Consider the following 21,672-nt stretch of genomic DNA (forward strand, 5'->3'; position numbering starts at 1 on the left):
CTAAGGGAGTGGGACAATGGGGTCAGGACTTCAAGGAGACACTGCTCCCGCTGTAGCGAACGCAGGGCAGCACACTGTGTGAGCCATTAGCACTGCCCATGCGCGTGTGGCGTGGGGTTGGCCTCACTATAAAAGCAACGGCCTTGTGGTTTGACCTAAATATAATCATTCAACAATTTTTCTCTCAAGTAACACTCAAGCCACTCTGCCAAACAAGATTTCCATGGATGGAAAAGAGAGGAACTCCTCTCCCAGAACTCCTTGATCTTATTTATATTGCTGTGGATTCAGTGATGTCTGAGATTGTCAGACTTTTGGGGGTTGAATCTGTTAATGGAGAAGAGCCAGCTCAGATCCAAATGTCTTTAGAGTGCGAGGGTGTAATAGAGGCAGGGAGGTTTATTTATTATCAAGTCTAGAAACAGATTTCCAAATCTGTCTCAATTCTTGTTGAAATGTTACCTTTACTAAGAAAATCAGAATGTGATTCCTCTACCCACTGTGGCCAATGAGACAGCTGTTTCTTCAGGTCATTTCTTCAGAACCCTATTAGTTTAATGGCTCTTCTGCAGCACATTAAGCAGAGGGCAAGCAGAACCAAAATTCCATCATAGTTCAAGTTATATTAAGGAACAGAATCTGTCTCTGTGATGTTGCCAGGCATGTTACCTGCACACCCTTCTGGGTTAGTGATTGACTTTTACAAATCAGAAGTGGGCCAATGAGTCCAGAGGCTACATCTCTCTCCATGTCTACAGCACTATGGTACAGCCTTGTAATACACTGGGCATCCTGTGCAGTGGGTTGATCTGTGTCAGCAATTTTCCATTCATAAGTGTAGATATCTCCCGGTTGAACTCCTGCACTCTGGGTGCTGTTGCCTGAAGGAAAAATGAAGAGGGAGAACAATGATGACAAAAACTTTGTGCCAGATCTTTGGATAGTGTCAAGTTATAACTTCCAATTAAATCAATGTGGTTTTGCCATTTGAAGCTACTTCAACATAACCAAAGCTCAGCCTACTCTCTCTATATAATTAAACACAAGAATAGAAAAATGAGATACCAGTGTCAATGTTTTGCATATAATACCCTTGTTTCTCTATAAGGCAATACAAGGCAGTTAATGGAGAACAGAGACTTCAACTCCCCAGGCCGGCAGCTCTATCCACAACAACCCTTTGAGATCAATGAAACCCTCCACCACAGCCAGCGGCATGCAAAATTTAACCATTCATTTCTTACCTGTGGTGGTATCCAGAGGATAATTCGCTCCTTCTGCATTCTTTGACAGTGTCACTCCATGGAAGTAAATACTGTAGGGTCGACTGGCCTTATTTTTGAATACAATCTACATTGTGATTGTATAAAAAAGATGAAAAAGAATGAATTTAATATTCAGAAAATCCTTATCCAAATACATCACTAAAAGTTCTGGATATAGTAGAATTTGTTTGGTTTCAGCTCTGTAGAAATACTGGAATAGCAAAGAGATGCCTTAAAACACCATCTCGTAACATTATCTACAGTCCAAATGCTGCTGGAACCTAGTAGGATACCCCTGCTACCAGGTTTGGTAGATCTCATTGAGTGAGGTTCAGCTTTTTCTGTCTGGTAAATCTAAAAGCAAAGTCTTCTTCCAGCTGCCAGGCATATTTTGCCTCAAAGAGTACGAAGTTATTGATTAAAATTCCGAATAATCTTCAGTGTAGGAGAAGAATGATTAAATACATATACATTTATTTTCTCAGCTTCCAAGACCCGAAGGGGAAGTGGGAAGGAAAGGCAAACTCTCCTGCGTATTCTGGATGAAACCAAAAAAAGAGAAGAAACACTGTGCTAAATTCAAAGCCAGAATCACAGAGGCAGCTAAGGGTCACGAAGCTTTATGATGTATCACTAACAGACAACAGAAGGTCAAGAAAATGTGACCGCAAAATAGCAGCATAAGCTTTTAATAAAAATGCTTTGTAGTGTTGTTTGATATCTCCATGAAAGAACTTCTAACTATGAAAAGTGAGTAACATTGTCTAAAATCACCAGAAAAAATAATAGTGTTAGGAATGAGAGGCTCATGTAGCTTAATCTCAGCTCTGAATCTCTTGAGAAGTTCAGCTGTGCGTAAGATTCTTCACTTTGGACCAGCTTCAACATATAAATATTCTTTATAAAGAATGCAAATGAAATCTGTTTATGATGTAAAATGAAACACAGTCATAGCAATTATAGAGACAGCGATGAAAAATTTAACCTTTAGTCTGTCACTTGTGGCCAAACATTTTAATGGGGCCAATTTTCACAACATTAGCTATATTATAAAAAAAAAAAAAAAAGGTAAATTAGGTCTTATGGGTCTTTGGGTCTTTGCCCAACATAAAAATCGCTATATTATAAATAATTTCTTACTTTGACTTTGTCATTGAGTTGAGCTCTGATAATAGGTCCCAAAATTCCAGTTTCCTTAGGCCGAGGACTTTCTAGACGCTTGGTGAAGCTTGCATCTGTATACTGCCTGAAAACAGCCTTTTTATACTTTTTACCTATGAGATTTGAGAAGTTGTCCAAGTGCTGTGCTTTATAGTGTCTTAAAAATGAAGAAAAAGACAAATGATCAACAACTTGAATAGTGACATTACTAGAATGCAGAATTGCTAGTCAAAAAAGAAAATAATAAAAAAAGGTATAAACTTCAGTATTTGGGGGAAAAAAGCAAATGAGGTTAGAGGATCATGTACAACAATCAGTATCAGAGCTTTTGTTGAATTGAGTAAAGTATAGATGCAAGGAAGAAACAGAAACTTAAGTGGCAGCTGCAAGACGAGTTAGCAGTATTTAACTGCTCTCCTCATACAGGTAGAATTCAAGCCAGGAATATTTAGCTATTTTGCTTATGGTATTAAAGATTCCAGGAGAGCCAGCAACAGTGCTCATATAGCCTTAATCTTGTCAAGCACCATATAGTAAATTGGGTTATACTTAAGAGTTTAAAAATATCAGAATTCTCAATGCTGAGCAAAATCAGGCTAAGAACTGGACAGAGTGATGTGTTTGCCCTGGTTAGTGGTCCTTTAAAAACTACAGGTTTGTGAACAGGGATAAATCTGAGATCTGTAATTCTGAACAGAACAGAAAAATCAAAGCTCAGAGATAGTAACTGATGCCATTACCATCCATTTGATGTAATTAGCACGGAAAGAGGAAAAAAAAACAAAAACAAAAAAAAAGAAGAAAAAAAAAAGGCAGACATGCAAGCATGCCAGGTAGAGTCCAAGAATAAATGAGAAGGGAAGTGATCATATGAAAGGAGGAGGACTACTTAAGAGGGATATGAAAATGTAGCTTTTGTAAACTAAAGAGGTGTATGTAACTATAACATACAGGCCTATGTATGTTTTTCTTCTCCTGCTTGAATACTTAAAGGTTCCTATGAACATCAGCTTGAAGAGTCAACAGCTTCAGTTTATCTGATAATTAAGAGGTTCTACAGTTGACCCATGAATGGCAAGGGCCAACACTGCTCCAGCAGGGAGGCGTGTCAGAGTGCTGGAGATACATTGAACAAAATATCCCAATACACTTATTTACTTAGACTTTTACTGCAGCTCCTCTTCATGTCATGCAAAGATCATTTTTTTGAGAGACCCTCTTTCTCTCACACCCTAAACATTTTATTAAGCTGACCTTTTTATAACTCCTGCTCTCCAGAATAATTCCTTCCCTCCTTTTCTCTTTAGAAATCAGCTTTGCATGCTAGATAGGGTATTTCCTTGGTCATCTTCATGTTTTGGGCTTCCCATTAGAGGTAGAAAAAGGTATACAGTTTTGGACTTCCTAGCAGAAGATGTTAATACACTGGCGTGAGTCTAGTGGAGAGTCATGTTAGAGGACTAGAGCAGAAGTTGGGTTTTTTTGCCTAGAGAAGAAACAGTCTAGAGGAGAAAGAGTTAAGGGAGAATCTGATTTTTATCTTCAGCTACCTCACGTGCAAATGGAACCAGACTCTTCTCAGGGCTGTAAAGAGTGAAAGGATGAGATGCAAGGGGCACAAGCTGCAGCATGGGAAAATCCAACTAGATAGAAGGAAAACATTTTGCAATAGTAAGGTTGAACAAATGCCCAGAAAGGTGGTGAAGCAACTATCTTTGGAGATCCTGAAAACTGAACTAGACAAGGCTTTATGCGGTTGGTCTAACTTTGCAGATGGAGCTAACATTGAAGTTGGCTATTTTCAGAGTGTGAGTTTGGGTGAGATGACCACTCTCCACTTAGGATGGAGCAGTCTCCTCCACCCTAAATTACTCTGTGATTCCAAGTTAATACTTCATGTTAGGTTGACAAAATATTATTTTACCTATCAAGGTTGTCTGGAATATTTGGGGCATAATCCCAAGTAATTTCTTCTGCAGCAATGAAATAGTCCCAATTCTTGACTATAAGGCGTTCTCTAAAGGAGAGCCTCCTCTTCTTCACCTCTTTGTCCTCACAGCCTCTTATACTGAGGTAACCATGCAGTCCAGCTAATTGAAAAGAAGCAGAGTACCACAATGATTTTTCATTTTATACATCCTTGCCACTTCCACCACACTTTTTATTTCTTTAGCTTAGGCTGCTTGCAAGTACTGGTTCATATGAGCATCATCTTTTCGGGCTTGAAAGGACTGTAAGCATGTAGGCTGGGACTTTTTGAGAAGCCCCTATCAATGAAGTGGAATACAGCAGCTCACTCAACTAGTGCTCTTTGAAATAAGCAGCAGAAATCATTCCCCACTTTCAAGAGACAAACAGCAAATATTTTCATCAGATTGAGTGGTCCTCAGCTCAAAGTGCTCAGTTAGTCAGGAAACAGGTGATTCCTTATCCTTTTTACAATGCTGCTTATCTGAACACATCCCAGAGATTTAATAGCTGGAATTCTGACTCGTTGCAATAAAGCGACTGATAATGATGCCTTTTACTTCATCCTGCAGTTTTAATTCCAACTGAACACCCTACCTCCAGTGGTTTCTTAGTATACCAACAATCTGAAACACAGTAACCGCATCATTGCAAAAAAAAAGATGCCCTTTGGGACATGCAGAAGAAAAGTACAACCTCTGAAACTGTTGAGTAAATATATGTTTCCTTGCCTTGCAGATGCTTCTGGACAAGAGAAGAGATCAGCCACCTTCCTTCTTCACTGACTGTCATGTTTACTGTGGTTGATGCTCCTCCCACGAGGTTAACAGTAGAAATTCGATGATTTCTTTGCTGCATGGTCTGACCATTGATATGAATGGAGAAAATTTCTGGCTTGGAACTCATTCCTATCAAATGCCAACTAATGTTGTCATAGGCACAAGCCTCTAAATCTGAAAAACAAAGGAGAACAAGATTCAGGTCCTCTAAAGTCAGTAGAAGACTAGATATCTAAATCTTACATGCAAGTAACAACCTGACTTATATGGAACTGGGGAAGAAGGAAGAAAAGCAAGAGGCTATTTCAGACACCAGAGCTGTCCTTGTTTGGCAAGGAACCAAGTTAAAGAATAAGACTGAATTTAATAAAAGTAACTATCCAACAACATTTATCCAACAGAGAAACAACAATAACAACAACAAAAAACCAAGAAATTTCTTAATGTGGTCGATGGACTGGAGAGAAGTATGAAAGCAGTTCATTAGGGGAACATTGGAAAAGTACTAACAACAGAATAGTCCCATTACACTACCTTCCTAGTCTTCCCACTTAATTGCCTGATTAAATGGTAAATGACTTTCCACCTGAAGGCAGCTTCCTATCCGATGCATTCCAGGTGCTCCAGACCCAGCAGTTTAATTAACCACATCACCCTCTCCTCATCAGCTGAATAAAGAAAGAGGGATTTCTTATTTTTTTAAGTTAGTAATTCTGTTCTTTGAATGCATCAGCAAGATGGCAGGATGTCTTTCTAGCAGCACCGGATTTCCCTCTGGAATTCAGACATATCCCGTTCCTATGCATTCCTGTTCTCTTGCACAAAAAAAAAAAGCAAAGCAATGTCATATTCAGTCTCCATCAGTGCTTACTTCAAATTGCATATGCCTGCACAGTACCTGGTAACGTCCCATCAGCATAGCCATTAATTGTGTACTTCAGTGCTGATGTCTGTGAGGATGCCTTTTGACAACTTTTGCTTTCATCAAACACACCAAACATCAGCACATATTCCCTGTTGAAAAGTCTCTGTGACCCATCCTCCTCCAGGCTTCCTATGAAGGAGAAACCACAGGTGAGAAGTGAAGCAGTTCCCACAGCAGTGCAATGGCATTCATGTGTATTTAGGGAGCCTCCTTCCTCCCCATTCTCTTTTCAGCTGTTGGTGGGTAGGTGACTGAGCCTGACCAGAAATGATTTTAAGAATCGTCATAAAGTGAATTTGTTTCTGAAAATGCTCTTGGGTTAGGTAACCATGAAACTGAAAACCTATAATGTCTGAGAGGAGATTAAGCAACTGCCTCAGAGAATTCTGGCTATGTGTTGCAGGGATCACTTTAATGAATGGGAGAGCAGAACATTCTTCTGTCCCCATTCAGACCCTGGCCTCTCCTCTTGGACTACAAGGCAAAGAGAAGAACTGTGATAAGAGTCATCTGCAGTGCAAATTCTGCCTTTCCAAGCACTGCACTGAGGTCATCAATTCCTTTACAATGCTTAAAACAGACCTCTCAACAAACAATCTTTACATAGAGGAAAGACTTTGACAAATACTGCAAAACTGAATCAATTATAAGACATTATCTAGTAGCTTTTGTGATACAGGTGTGATTTCTACCAAGCAGAATTCCCTTTTGGACATATAAGTATCTGCCACAAAAAAAGGTCTGATTTCATTGGTTCTCTAAATTTTGCTCACATCAGAAAAGTTCTCTTTGCTACTTTAAATAAATTTACATAATTCAAAACTAAAATAGGTGTCCTTTTGGAATGCAGGAACTACAAAATTTGGGAACTTGTGGGTTATTCTAGTTAGGAAGAGACACTGGCAGTGGAATTAGCTACCTTTAATGAAATCCTGTTTATTTATGAGAGGCTCCAAAGCCCAGCTTTTTTGCACAAAGGATTTATCATGCAAAGAGTGTTCAAACAGTGCTTTACCTCCAAAGCTCCTTGTTTATAACCTGCCCAGGTTATACCATATATGCTGCTCATAATGTGTCAGGCTTTTTACACATGTACAATATCTCGCCTGCCTTGGTTCCTGTCTTCTCCATTTGACTGGACAGGGCCCAGCCAAAGAACCCCCATCCAGAAATTTCAAAAGTTTGAGTAGATATGCATATGCCAATGTTCTAGACAGAAGCATACGCTCAAACCGTCCTTAAGCTAGTGATTAAACCAATCCATCTAACCTAGCCCACAATATATCCATGAATTTGTTCTAATTTAGACCTATTCAAAACACTGGAATGATTAAAATCTGAGATCCGAATCCTTGTTAAAATAGAGGGAGCTACAACCTCTTGATCAGGGACGCTTTAAAAGGCATGAGTAAAGCAAAGATTATTTCCTATCCTTTTTCTCTGGAGTGGTTGAGTAATTTCAAGTGAAGTTTAAAAAAAAAACCCATATATTCTGAAAAGGGACACTTGAAGTCATGTATTTAATAAGCAATCTTTAAAAGGTAAGCAATTGAAAATGCAATTAACACAGGCAACTATCTATCAGTAGCACTATCTAAGCATCCTATAATTAGAGGACTAATCTATATAAAAGCAGACATTTAAAATTTTAACATCTAAAAGAAAAGATAGTGAAAACCACTTTCTTTGCACTATATGTAAACATGTGGAAAAGAAAATAATATACTTTCCCTCACTATCATACAATTTTATTAAAAGTGAGGCCACATTACCTTAGAGCTGATACCTATTGCACAGAGTGTTTCATTACCTTTCCTACAGATAAGCAATGCTCCAATCAGACCAGAGTTAAAATCCATTGTCATGTTCTCATGGGAATAATAGGCATAAGTGAGACATGGAAGGTCAGCTTCTCTTGGCCCAACTTCTTCAGTAATATCCCACTCATATGTGTAGACCTGGCCTGGAAGCACAGCATCATCTCGTTTTTCCACAGCTGATGTTCTGTCATCATACAGGGAACCTGCCAAGGAAAAAGCCACGCAGTAAGATGGCATGGAGAGCAACTAAAGTACGTGGAACGTCTTTCTATAATTGCTGTGAAAAAAGCTTGATCTATTTCTTGCCTATATCCTATTTCAGCTTCATTGGGATGACTCCAGATTCCACTCATGTTGTGAATGAGAAGAATATCAAGAAAGGCATCCATCCCACTCTCCTGTTTCTTGTCTAGCCAAAATTTCTTAGTCAAAATTTATCATTACTGCCAAAAGGTGGGGCTCTTTACTAGCCTGACTGTGGTTAGGATGTCATGAAGCTTCAGCTTCTGCTCACTGATAACTCTGTGGAGGCTGACTACTAACTGCCTACTTGGTCAGCTTTCTGACTACCCCTCATAAAGCCAGACATTGTGCAGGCCCCTGCTGCCTTGTTGCCTTATACTTTTGGTGCACTGCAAATCCAAATGGCAGTAACAACATAGATACTAATCTATGCCTGTGATATCCAACAAAAATGTAGGATCACAAAGATGTCATCATAACTCTAGAAGCAAAAGGCAAATCAACAGAAGAGGCAAATGGAATTGCTTATCACTTCCAATAGCATATGCTCTGTTCAACCCTGTGCAATGAAAAAAATTCCTTTTGTACCCACACAATGAACAAACCCTCGAATAAACACCCTGAAAGTCAGACACCAAAAAAAAAAAAGCCTAAGAAAAAATGTAAATTCCAACTAGTTCTCTAGTTAATTGAAAACAGAAGATACTTTTGCTTCCTAATCCTTCAGAACATTAGTATTTCTTGCACGTTTTTCCAGAATTCAAAACATTTCAAGCAGTTTCATCATCGTCAGGCAGTAATTTGCAAACTGCTGATCAGAGCTCTGGCTCAGGACCTAGGGCAGGGCAATCCACCGACCACAGACCGTCATTCAGACTCACTCTGGGCTGGGGCAGCCGTTCAATTTTCAACTTACACGTTATGCTTTCCTGCCACTAGCCTAAATGAGAGCTCCAAGGGCAAAACACCGCAAAGCTGGGAATAAAATGTTGAGTATTAGAATGCCATTATCTACAGTGTCACCTGCCTTTGTCACTAATGCCTTGATGTACACTATTGCAAGGAATTTGGAATTTCTAATCCAACTTTAAGTGTTTATATTTACTAAAATAGAATATTTTGCAACTACAGGATACGTCCTCTGGAAACTTTGTGGATGTTTACTGCAAGATAGTGTCCTGAAGTTCACTTGCTTTGCAAACAGCTAGTCACCTCCTCGTTTCAAAGTTCACAAAGTTGTTAGACCCTCATGCAGTGTACTGATCGGCTCACGGAGGACTTTCTCAGTATTTTCTTCTTCATTTCTACATCAGTACTGTCCTGCAAAACTTAAAAACTCTAAAATTTTAAAACATTCTGCCTCCTCCCTCCTCCTTCACTAAAACCTGCACGGGCAATCAAAAGTCCAAAAACCCCAAAGAAATAGATCTTGTTTAACATTAACACTTTTAGAGGCCGTTCCCTGCCCTATCACAAATCCTCAAAGTTGAAGCTGATTCTCTTAGTAGGAAGACATGTTCTCTAGCCTAAGAGTCAGTCTCTATGCCTGGCTCAGGTTGTCTTTGCAGCCCTGCAGAACTTTAGAAGCTCACTCCACCACTAAGCTTTCCCTCCTGTGGTGATTGCAATTTTTGGCATTCTGCCTAATACTTGTTCCAACATCATAATTGCATTCCATTCTTAAATTGATTTTTAGATGAAGTGGCTGGACAGCATGAAGTTGAGTGTTTCAAAACCTGCTAATTTTACCTATGTGGGACTCAATCACTGTGGTAAACTAGAAAACCATCATAGAATCATAGAGTCATGGAATGCTTAGGGTTGGACGGGACCTCTAGAGAGCATCTAGCCCCCTGCACACGCAGGGTCACCTAGAGCACGTGGCACAGGACTGCGTCCAAGTGGGTTTTGAAGATCTCCACAGAAGGAGACTCCACAACCTCTCTGGGCAGCCTGTTCCAGTGCTCTGTCAACCTCACTGTTAAGAAATTTTTCCTTAAGCTCCTGTGGAACTTTTGGTGCTTCAGTTTGTGGCCATTACCTCTAGTTCTGTCAGTGGCCACCACTGAAAAGAGACCAGCACCATCCTCTGCACTCCCTCCCTTGAGGTAGTTATAGACACTGATCAGGTGCCCTCTCAGCCTTCTCTTCTCCAGGCTGAACAGGCCCAGCTCCATCAGCCTCTCCTCGTAGGGCAGATGTTCCAGGCCCCTGATCATCCTTGTGGCCCTGCGCTGGACTCTCTCCAGAAGCTCCACATCCCTCTTGTACTGTGGAGCCCAGAACTGGACACAATACTCCAGATGCGGCCTCACTAGGGCTGAGTAGAGGGGCAGGATCACCTCCCTCGACCTGCTGGAGACGCTCTTCTTAATGCAGCCCAGGATCCCATTGGCCTTCTTGGCCACGAGGGCACACTGCTGCCTCATGGTCAACTTGTCGTCCACCATGACACCCACGTCCTTCTCTGCAGAGCTGCTCTGCAGAAGGTCAGTCCCCAGCCTGTACTGGTTTCTGGGGTTATTCCTCCCCAGGTGCAGAATCTTGCACTTGGCCTTGTTGAATTGCATGAGGTTTTTCACCGCCCAGTTGTCCAGTCTGTCCAGGTCCCTCTGGATGGCAGCGCAGCCCTCTGGGGTATCGGCTACTCCTCCCAGTTTCGTGTCATCGGCAAACTTGCTGAGGGAGCACTCTGTGCCTTCATCCACGTCATTGACGAATAAATTGAACAGGACTGGACCAAGGACTGACCCCTGGGGGACCCTGCTAGCTACAGGCCTCCAACTAGACTCTGCACCGCTGATCACCACTCTCTGGGCCCTGCCATCCAGCCAGTTCCTAATCCACCTCACTGTCCACTCATCTATCCCACACTTCCGGAGCTTGCCCAGAAGGATATTGTGAGGGACGGTGTCAAAAGCCCTGGTGAAGTCGGAATAGACGACATCCACCACTCTCCCCTCATCTATCCAGCCGGTCATTTCATCATAGAAGGCTATCGGGTTAGTCAAGCAAGATTTCCCCTTGGTGAATCCATGCTGACTACTCTTGAGCACCTTCTTGTCCTCCATGTGCCTGGAAACAACGGCCGGTATGAGCCGTTCCATCACTTTTCCGGGGATGGAAGTGAGGCTCACTGGCCTGTAGTTGCCTGGGTCCTCCTTCTTGCCTTTTTTGAAGACTGGCGTGACATTGGCCTTCTTCCAGTCTTCCGGCACCTCCCCTGTTCTCCAGGATCTTTCAAAGATGATGGAGAGCGGCTTAGCTATGACCTCTGCCAGCTCATGCAGCACTCTGGGATGCATCCCATCAGGGATTTGTGGGTATCGAGGTTCCTTAGGTGCTCTCTGACCCAATCTTCCTCTACCCAGGGCAAGTCTTCCTCTCCACCGGCTTCTTCTCTTGTCCCTAGGGCCTGGGGCTCTAAAGGGCTGCCCTTGATAAACACCAAGCAAAGAAGGCATTCAGCAACTCTGCTTTTTCTGTGTTATTTGTAACCAGGGTGCCCATCTTTGTAATCAGGGTGCCCATCAAGCTGTATTAGTACTATCCAAGCAAGTTCAGCTCCTGCTGGGAAATAGGAAACAGCTTTGCTTCCTCGGGTTGCTAACAACCAAACACAGACATGAAGTTGGTCGGGAGAATACGCATGCCAGACAACACTCTTCCTAGGACTACCCTGAGGAACAAGAAAGAAGCCAGCAAGGGGTGTGAAGTTCTAAGCCATGCTACTCATCTCTAAGCATTGTTGTGGGGCTCTCTCTGTATTTCATGCAGTAGTCTACAAATAAAAGAACAAAACATGGAGGTTGTATAGTATTTACCTTCAGCCTTCTTGTTGTAGGCTATGCCTTGGGGATGAATGCTGAGTGCTTTGTCAGCCATGTTCTTAAAGTGAACTACTAAAGTATCTCCCACTTCGGCATGCAGAGTTGGTCCCAGAAGCCCTGCAGTTATTTATGATAGGGAAAGAGCAAAATATAAGTAAAACAGTGTGTTTGGTCAAAGCAAGAGAGCTTTCCCAGCAGGGAACAGGAGCTCTTGTAAAGTACACATTGCACAAAACATAGGCAGAGAATGCAATAGCACCACCATGAAGATTTACTTGTAGAAAGGCACACGGGAATTTAACACCTACAGCTCTTTGTCAATAATGCTATAAATTGTGTGTGTTTGGCAACTAAAGCTAAAAAGATCTCTAAAACTAAAATCTCAGGAAAATGGTAGATCTGAAAACAAGGTTATTTTCCAGATGTTTATTTTTCAGAAATTTACCAAAAAGTTCATTCTGAAGCTGATTACGAATTTCTAGGAATTCTTTACACACAATTTAAGCAGATACTTTCAGGAAGGCAGACATTTCCACATCTAAAAGTTCAGAAAGGCCTTCAGGCACATTTCTCTGAGTAACACTCTCAGTGACAGAAGTCACAGAACAAAGAGATCTTTCAATCACAGAGCGGCATCTAAAGACATAACCAGCTCCATGTTGCATGTTACCTTAGGCATGGATTTTAAGATGGGCTTGCATCCCTACTGCCTGCCATGTGGCAAAAATAAGCACTGGAAGTAAGCTGCTAGGACAACCATGGCCCTGTTGGTGTCTTTCTTTGTAAAACATTCTGTAAATTTATTCCTCTGGAAAGAAAACAGCAGTTTCAGAAAAGATGGGAGAACCTCCAGAAGTGAAAGGAATCAGATCATACACAAGACCTTTCAGGTTGACTTGTAACAGTTTGATAGCATCAACCTCATACACATTTGTTTTGAAATTTAAGTGGCTATATATCTAAAGTTATTCTATTTGTTAAGATAAAGTAGCTGCAGAGCACGAAAACTCTGCATAAGTATATAAAAATAAAAGTACCATACTTTTGGATGGCATGAGAACCTGTCTCTCTCTATCTAAAGCATCTTCAAGCAGCAACACATGCTAAACGCGAGGAAATGTCTTTGACACCCATCCTAACAGCTGTCTTTTCCTTATCACTGTTCTATCAGAAATATGTCCAAAATCAGGCCCAAGGCTCTTTCCATGTGAATTCATAGCATCATCACTGTACTGTTCCATACAATTCTAAACATGCGAGGTGAGTCTCACCTGATGCAGAAAACGAAAGCAAAAATCTCCGTATTGTGCAACTGATTTGCAGACAGCTTCAAGCACTGGCTTTACAAAAACCAACTTCTTTGTAGCCTCTGAAAGAGTTAGTGTAGATACCTCATATCCTGCCTCTATCCAGGCTTGTTTGGTTTGTTATTGGCTTTAAGACAAGCATCCATCAAAAAAACATCTCAGAACATTTTCTCTCAGTTTACCTGCAAATTTATTTGCTGGCTTTTCTCTTTTAAAATCCACTTCATATTCTCTGTAAGCAATTTTCTTAAACACAGGATCTGAATGTGCCAATCTGAAACCAAAAGAGTCGTGATAAAAATTACAAGGTCAAAGTGTCTCAGAGATGCCAATGCTTTTAGGAGATATCTCAGAAAGTGAATCTGACAGAGCAGCGAGACAAATCTCGATTTTTCTTTACTCAACCCCATGCTTGAGCTTTAAGACTCACAATGATGATTCTACAGTGGCATCAGTAGCAAGCATCTGCAGCTGCTGAGCTTTCAAGGCAAACACAAAACTTTCCTGACAACATTTAAGGCACTCTCAGCAAGACAGAAAATTGCTTTCTGGGAAGCATGGCAGTTGTCCTTAGACTTATTATGTTTCCTCGTCTCTCTTGCTCTCTCTTGCACATGTACACACACACATGCAAACTAGACTATTTTGGAAATCACAAAAGCAAGCGGAAGGAAAACAGCATGCAACATGTCTGGAATGGAAGTAATAAAGGAATGGGGGCTGGAGGGAGAATGGCATGTATTTAGTTTCACATACATTGGTTATTTCCTTAGACAGAGCGCTGGAACAGGCTGCCCAGAGAGGTTGTGGAGTCTCCTTCTCTGGAGATCTTCAAAATCCGCTTGGACGCAGTCCTGTGCCACGTGCTCTAGGTGACCCTGCGTGTGCAGGGGGGTTGGACTAGATGAGCTCGAGAGGTCCCTTCCAACCTTAAGCATTCTATGATTCTATGATTTGCTATTGCTGGATCCAACAGCAAGTGCACTTGCTTTTTTTTTAATATATATATATATTTATTGCCTTTTCAGTTAAGCAAAGTACATATTTGAAAGTGGGAAGTGGATAGGCTGGACATGGATAGAGAGGCTCTCCTCTGTGAAGAGGCTCCTTCATAGTGACATTCGGGGTCCGTAAGGAGACGATCTCTTTCAGTAAAGTTATAAATCCTTCTGTGACACTCACACTAACCAAATCCAGCAGTAGTAGTACCTGTTTCCATTCATTCTGCTCTGACAGCACTAACAAGATTTGATTTTACTCTTAAAGAGAAAAGTGTGATATGTAATCCTGTCCTAATATGTAGATGTTCAATGCATATCAGACTATGAGGTGGAAATTTATCAATGCCAATTATAGAGCTATAGGAAACAAATACTTAAGTTATTAGCACTTCGAGAGTCTCTAGCTACACAATCAGGTCTGGTTACATAACCTTCAGCCCTGGGATTAGCAGCAGTGTATGCACAAATAATACATTTTTACTTTGAAGTGCCTGATAAATATCACTTACACATGGTAACCAATAAACCTCTATGAAGACCAAAAGACTGAGGCTCAGAGAAGTGAAGTGACCTGCCCAAACTTCTATGATCTGCAGTAAATAAAAATGAAACCCAGGAAAATTAAGAAAAATGGTTCAGGAAGAATCTGTTCCCAGCAAACTGTGGTATTCTTTAACTGTATTTAGACATTCAGCTTCTCCTGAAACCAGAGTACGTTACATACCCAAGAATCTTTGAAGATCCAGGCTATTAGATCCAGAAATTCTGGAAAGTGCATTAGATGCATTCAGGATATGGACTACTCACTTGTGAGATATCTCAATAGGCACTCTATGAAAAACTCCTACTTCATCACATAGTATTTCAACTGAGGTTTGAGACCAGCTATTGATTTCTACAGCATGAAATCCATCTATCTACTATGTGATGCTTAGAGAAATAGCAGTCGATGCTTACATTGATGCATTCAGTGCAATTGAGGATGAAGATCTAAATACTAAATTCACATGCCTATGTCACTACTTAAGGGGTATTTGGTGTCCTACATTCAAATTGTATTTTCTTCTATCTTGCCACTTTGACATTATGCTCATATCACTTGTACTGATTTTGCAAAGAGGAATTTTAGAAACCATGGGAATGTCATTTTAATTAGTCTTGGAAAAGGGATATTTAGGAAATTTAGATCTGGAAACTGGAAATGTACTTCCCAATAACATCCAAAAATACAAGATCGATCCAAATGAAAAACAAAACAAAACCACAAACTAAACCCAAATACAGAAGACAAGCAACCCACCAATATAAAACTCAGTAGTATCGCCATGGGATGAGAGAATATTCACTCCCATTTCATGCCACTTCACGAACAAAAAAAGCTGTCTATGGTGACTATAGTGAACATAGCCTCAGCTATAAGCTCCCAGCCTAATTTAGACAAAATCCTAAACTGGATCAAAGTTTTGCCACGCATAGCATTGCACATGCAGTGCTTATAATACTAAGCATCATATCGGTTGTACAGTAACATACTTTATATGCTTGCTTGCTTGCTGTGTGAATGTAGGCTGGCCATTCTGCACTGCAATCTAAAAAGATTTGCAATTAGTACAGTACAGCAGTGCTTGATGCGACAACCTTTGTTCAGGCAAACTCAGGAAAGATATTTCACAGAACCTTCTGAACAACTCAGAAACAGCAGCAGCTAGTTCCAAAGTTCATCAGGCTCCGAAGTGAAAGTGATGGCATCCAAATTAGAAGCTGTTTATGCAGCCAAATATCAGAATCTGAAAAGTTTCCAAAATCCTATCAAACTGAGGCTCAACTTAACACTGCTCAAAATTCATATACCTCAAAATAATGACACTGAAAAAAACCAAAAACCAAAAAACAAAAGGAAAAAAAAATACATAGATGATTATAAAAGCACGTCCTGGAATAGAATCAACAAAACGTCTCTGAAAACAAAAATAATATTGAGAATTAATCAAGTAACTAAAAAGAAGCTTTTACTGCTTCATTGGCTGCAGTTCAGATCATGCTGTTCAAAGATACACATTTCCTTTGAAGTCAACAGATCAGGCTCTAAAGTCCTCCTGGGCTCTAACATTCCGCAGGAAACTCAAAAGAACACTTTCTGACACAAGAGAGGACAAGTTTCATCCTCCTTATCTTGAACTTTGTTACCTGGACTTTTCCTCAGATTGTGGCTTGTAGGTCCAGCTAGTGATCTGGGCAGCGACATAGTGCTCCCTGATCTTCGCAGCTCCCACCACACGTTTCTCTGAATCTGGCCACCACGAACCGAGCAGCAGCAACAGCAAAAGGCGCACGCAATGGAGTGTCATGATGCAGATGCCCACTGATGTTGCTCTGGAAGACAAGGCGGAAACGGCCGCTTTTATTGCTGTTGCTGCTCCCAACTTCCCCTCTGAAATGAAATAATTATGATGCAAGACAGCCACAGTGTTCGCTATGCTCAGGTCACTGCTTTTCACCTCCTCCTCCCCTTGCTGAGAGGGATCCAATAGAGATAAAAGCTGTGTAAACTCGTTCCCTTCTCTCCCCTCCTCCGCATGATTTTCACTGAGACACAAGCATCAACAAGCAGCAGCTTCAGCCCCGCTACAAGCTGTAGTTAAGTCATCATCTATTGGAGCAGCAAGATAACTAGAGGTCAAAAGCAATTACCCAGATGCTCGGTTTACATGGTTAAGAAGCAAGGGGACACATTTTCTGTGCCTAGATACCACTTGCCCTAAGATCTAAGCCACCTGAGACAACAAAGTGATGCTGGATTACATCTGGGTGCTATAGCTGTATATGGAGCTAGATTACCAGCTCAGATTTAGTTCAGGTTACCTCATGTTGTTACCTTATGACAGCAATTCAGTAACCTTTCCAAATGCAAAGTCAACTGCAGCTTTGTCCCCAAGCATCTAGAGTCTCAAATAACAGCTAATGAGCCATTCTCAGACCAACCCGAAGACTTGCCCACAGTCAGAATCCTTCCTAATTTGTCTTCATCAGGATCTGCTGAAATTTATCAACACAGAAATTAATAAAATGCCTTTTAATGAGCTAATCACAAATGTCAACCATATCAACAAAAAGATGTTCCCCTCCTTCCTGAGCAGTTTGCCAAATCAACTAGAAAATTGTTGACTTTTATCTACACTGGAATTATTGGAAAAAGAAGAAGAAAAAGACTTTTTTTTTTTTTTTTTTTTGGTAATCAGAAGGTTACAAGGTTTTCAGTAAGGGTTTGCTTACGTTTTTAAGAAAAAAAATGACCTAAAAGCCCTAATCAAAATAATTCCATTTCATATCCAGACAAAAATGAGGATGAAATTTCCTCAGACCACGTTGAAACAAAACCTAATAATTTCTGTATTTGGTACATACTTCAAGAGCAGAACAGCCTGACAGCCTGCATGGTAATTCCTTCCAAACAAGCACCATGTAGCCTTAAGAGAGACAGGGATTAGTTTTCAGAAACATGGATGAACCCTAAAAATCAAATGTTTCTTTCCACTTCTGCATAATTTAGTACCTAAATCTGAAAAGAACCATGATCACCTGGACAGCATGAGTAGAGGCACCACAAAAAGTTTCAAGGCAGCATATTGAAATCACTGTTAAAAAATCTTTGATTGTTTCTGCACGGAGCAAATCATTTGCACCCAAGAGCTCCTTCGACACAAACATGTACAAAAGGGAGTCAAAATCCACGATCTAGCGAAAAGTAGGTTGAACCACATGTGTTCAGATATTGATGCCAAAAAGTTATATAACGTCAGTCCAAAAACATTTCCATACTAATTAATTATTGTTTTGATTGAGGATCCCACCACAACCCTTAGTGCTTCAATGATTTTTAAGCAGTAAGATAGAGTATCTGCCTCATTTCTACTCTGCCCCCAATCTCATCTGTGGCTTGGAAGAATAGGTCAGTATCTCTTTCAACACTGGTCAAGAATTCAACACTAATGGGTATGACAAGTGATGTAAAAGTTCCTGTAAGGTGTATTAAAAACAAAACAACAAGGAAAGGGAAAGGAAAGGGAAGGAAAAACAGGAAAACCCTTCTGGGTGGTTGAACAATTTATTTGAGAATAATGTTCAGAACTGATGAGGTATACCACGTGCAGAAATGCCAGACACCCCATGCCAATGCTAACATATAGTCACACTTAAAGCATCTTTAAGTCAGCTTGTCCAATTCCAATTCTTAAACATCCATGTAGAAGCACCTAGAAAATATCACACATCTCTGTTAAGAGAGAAACATGTCCTGTTCCAGGCTCCACCCATTGGACAGGGCTGTTTCTAAATTCCTTCACATTCAGGGATTTGAAGACCTTTTCTTGTGTTCCTATATGATTGGCTGATAAGGCCAAACTAAAACCCCCTTGACCAAGTCATCCTTTGATTCTGTTTCATAAACTATGTGTTTGAATTTCAAATCTTTATTATAGGCAGGAGTCTGATATTTAATTATTTGCTGTAACAAAAAGCTAATATATTCTAGTCCAAGAATTAATACCTGGAATACCTGCTTAAAAGCCCTTGTTTACAATTGGGAATCATCAAAGCTGAGATTAGTTAGTTACTTATCTTTTAACCATTTAATGATTTTCTTGTCTTTTTTCAAATTTCTTACCACACATATTGCACACATCCAATCACATAGTAAAAGGAATGAAAATGCACAACATCCACATAATTACTTTTACAAGCTTCCTCGGTAATACTGATACTACTAGAGAAGAACAGCAAATCAGCCAGATTCTTTACCCTTCTTTAATCCTTTAAGAACAAAAAGTCTCATATCAGCTATTCCTTTATTTTCTACTGACATCCCCAGTCTCTCAGGATTGCTATAATGCTAAGAGGCCTGAAATTATCTGTGAAATTATCTGGGTCAACCTATTTAAAAAAATACATATATTGTACCATATTCTCTTCCAGGCTTTGGGAAGTTCCCTGGTGTTCTGAAAATCATTATTAATAGTGCAAAGAGGAGAACCCTTTCACCTGACCATTAGTTTCTAACACTTGCAATTATATCCTCTATCTGGCATGATGAAAGTCTTCTACAAACAGAAAACCTTTTTAGTTAGCATAGCGTTGTCTACAAGATATTGGTTAATCACACGAAATAGAAAGCACAATTCTCAGGTTGATGTCTTCCAAGACAATGAGCATTTTTGCCTATATGTATTTATATATGGAGAGAGAGAGAGAGAGACATGATCGTAACTTTTTCTGGTGTGCAAGAAAAAAGTACAGAATGAAAAAATACTGTATGTGCATCTAACTTATTTTATCCTTATTTTTTGTCCATGTTGTAAGCTTAATTTACATCAAAAGAATTTGTGGGCAAAAGCCAAGTGAGAGGCACTCACAAATTGTCTGTGTTCTTTTCTAATGCTGACAAAACACATCATGCAGCACCATGAACAATGTAATTCCCAAAGCTAAGCATGACCTCTGGAAGGTATTGATGTTTAAATGCTAAAGGAAAAGTACATGGATAGAAACAAGAGTAGCACTTTAAAAGCAGATCCCCATCTTCTAACTTGGGAAGCTGTTTTGTCTTGTTTCTTGCTTTGCTATGTATGAAGACATACTAAAAGGGGACCATGCTGTAAAATGCTGCTCTAATGGAGATTGTTCTTTGAGCCCAACTGGTATTGCCAGTTTTATACATTGAGTAGTTTGGACCAAGCCTTGGAAACCAAGAACATACGGTTCTTTAAAATGGTGATTAAAAGGGGCGATTTGCAACTTTGTGCAGATTACAGAATAGGATCAATCACTAACTTGATCCTGCTTCATTACAAATACTTCTGCCATATTCTGATGGCTGCCCTCAGTTTTAACAACAGTACTGCAGTGATCGAGAGAGCACTAGTAGAGAGAAGAAAGGCATGGAGTAGTTACTGAATTGGCTGCTATCATGCCCAAACTCGGCTCTCTGCCCCGCTTGCCCTCTGTGTGTGCGTGCACACACACACATGCACTCACACACGGATCAATACGCAACGTGCCCAGCAAGCACCCTTTGCTTAGCGCAGGACGAAAGGACTTTCATGGGCAAACAGGGAGTTAATTATTGCTCAGCAGTAAACACGTGCTGCCGAATGTAGGTAAAAGACAGCGGGGGCACTTACCAAATCTACCAGGCATAACTCAGAACAGAAGCGATCAGGTAAGTACCATCACTTCTGCAAGAATACACTCAAGCCAAGAAAGACTAACTTGTGACATGGCTCCTTTTAGAAGTTTAAAGTAGTTGTATCACATAAAAAAACACACACAATGAGGGAAAAACAACAGGCGGCAGAGAAACTCCAAAGCTTTTTTTCTGGCTAACAACCTATTCGAACTACGCAGATTTTCAATTTGATGGCAGCACATGTAAGAACATATTGTGAATGTGTGGTCATACGTACCACTTCAGGACAGTAAAAACGTAGAGTAGCAGCATTTTAGACAGTTCTGATGCTAAAGACTTCAGAAGACAGAGCATTGTACTGACTGAAGCCTAAATACATTCAGGTTTTCTAAATACATTCTTCCTCAGGAGAGAAACAAGAGCCCTTGATCAGAGTGGAATGTTTCAGGGAAAGTAAAAAAAAAATTGCAAATATTGCAAAAATTAGGTTAAATGATTTAACAAGTTTATCCAATACCACTGGCTTTTGATCTAAAAGTTTTTTTTGAGTTTAAGGAAAAAAAGAGAGAAGGCTAAGTCAACTTCCTTTCCTCAAAAACTACATTAAAAACATTTGACTCAATTTTGGGTTATCTCAAACAAGACCTCTTTTGCTTTGTCATTTTTTTGCCAAAAAAGAAATTGAATTTTGGTCCTAGTCTACATCATACTCACATTTTCTGCATCCCATTTGGACTTCTATACCAAGAGAATCTTCTGTTTGCCCAGGCTTATGAGACACGCTAAATACAGAGGTGTTGCTATGACTAACTACCCTCATAACAAGTCACTTTAACAGCAGATTCAGTGAGACTGTCTTTCTGCAGAAAATTAAAACAGTAATATCATCAGTGTCCAAAATATGCCCACAGAACGCCCTCATTGGGGCTGAGAATAGAATATGAACAAAGTGAGCCTCCTATAAATTAATTAGATATATATAAACACATATAACAGATATAGTATTTCACGAATTAACTTTTTCTTCTTCCATATAGTTCTACACCTCAATGGCCTTAAAAAGAAAATGGTAGGACAATTCTTATTCAGTTACTAGCAAATAAGATTATTTTTAGATATGAGAAAAAATGAAATAAATAAGTTACAAGCCTAATAAGACATGATGTTACATTTTTCCCTAGGGAGTTTCCAA

The 21,672-nt window shown here is 40.2% G+C and overlaps 1 protein-coding gene across 1 annotated transcript in view; it reads right to left on the reverse strand.

The window, feature by feature from the left end:
* Nucleotides 1–16,753, reverse strand: part of F5 (coagulation factor V) — a 33,621-nt gene extending 16,868 nt beyond the window's left edge. Inside the window, exons 1-10 of the mRNA XM_088533969.1 lie at nucleotides 16,487–16,753; nucleotides 13,481–13,572; nucleotides 11,986–12,108; nucleotides 7,909–8,121; nucleotides 6,072–6,227; nucleotides 5,126–5,347; nucleotides 4,351–4,516; nucleotides 2,406–2,583; nucleotides 1,245–1,350; nucleotides 670–881 (exon numbers count right to left, since the gene is read on the reverse strand). Coding sequence (XP_088390095.1) covers nucleotides 670–881; nucleotides 1,245–1,350; nucleotides 2,406–2,583; nucleotides 4,351–4,516; nucleotides 5,126–5,347; nucleotides 6,072–6,227; nucleotides 7,909–8,121; nucleotides 11,986–12,108; nucleotides 13,481–13,572; nucleotides 16,487–16,647 — 1,629 coding nt within the window. The 5' untranslated portion in view covers nucleotides 16,648–16,753. The remainder of the gene's footprint in view (nucleotides 1–669; nucleotides 882–1,244; nucleotides 1,351–2,405; nucleotides 2,584–4,350; nucleotides 4,517–5,125; nucleotides 5,348–6,071; nucleotides 6,228–7,908; nucleotides 8,122–11,985; nucleotides 12,109–13,480; nucleotides 13,573–16,486) is intronic.
* Between the last annotated feature and the right edge of the window lie 4,919 nt (nucleotides 16,754–21,672).

The sequence above is a fragment of the Tinamus guttatus genome, unplaced genomic scaffold (genome assembly GCF_059628265.1).
Source record: "Tinamus guttatus ecotype Peru unplaced genomic scaffold, ASM5962826v1 Tinamus_guttatus_pri_ptg000035l, whole genome shotgun sequence".
NCBI lineage: Eukaryota > Metazoa > Chordata > Aves > Tinamiformes > Tinamidae > Tinamus > Tinamus guttatus.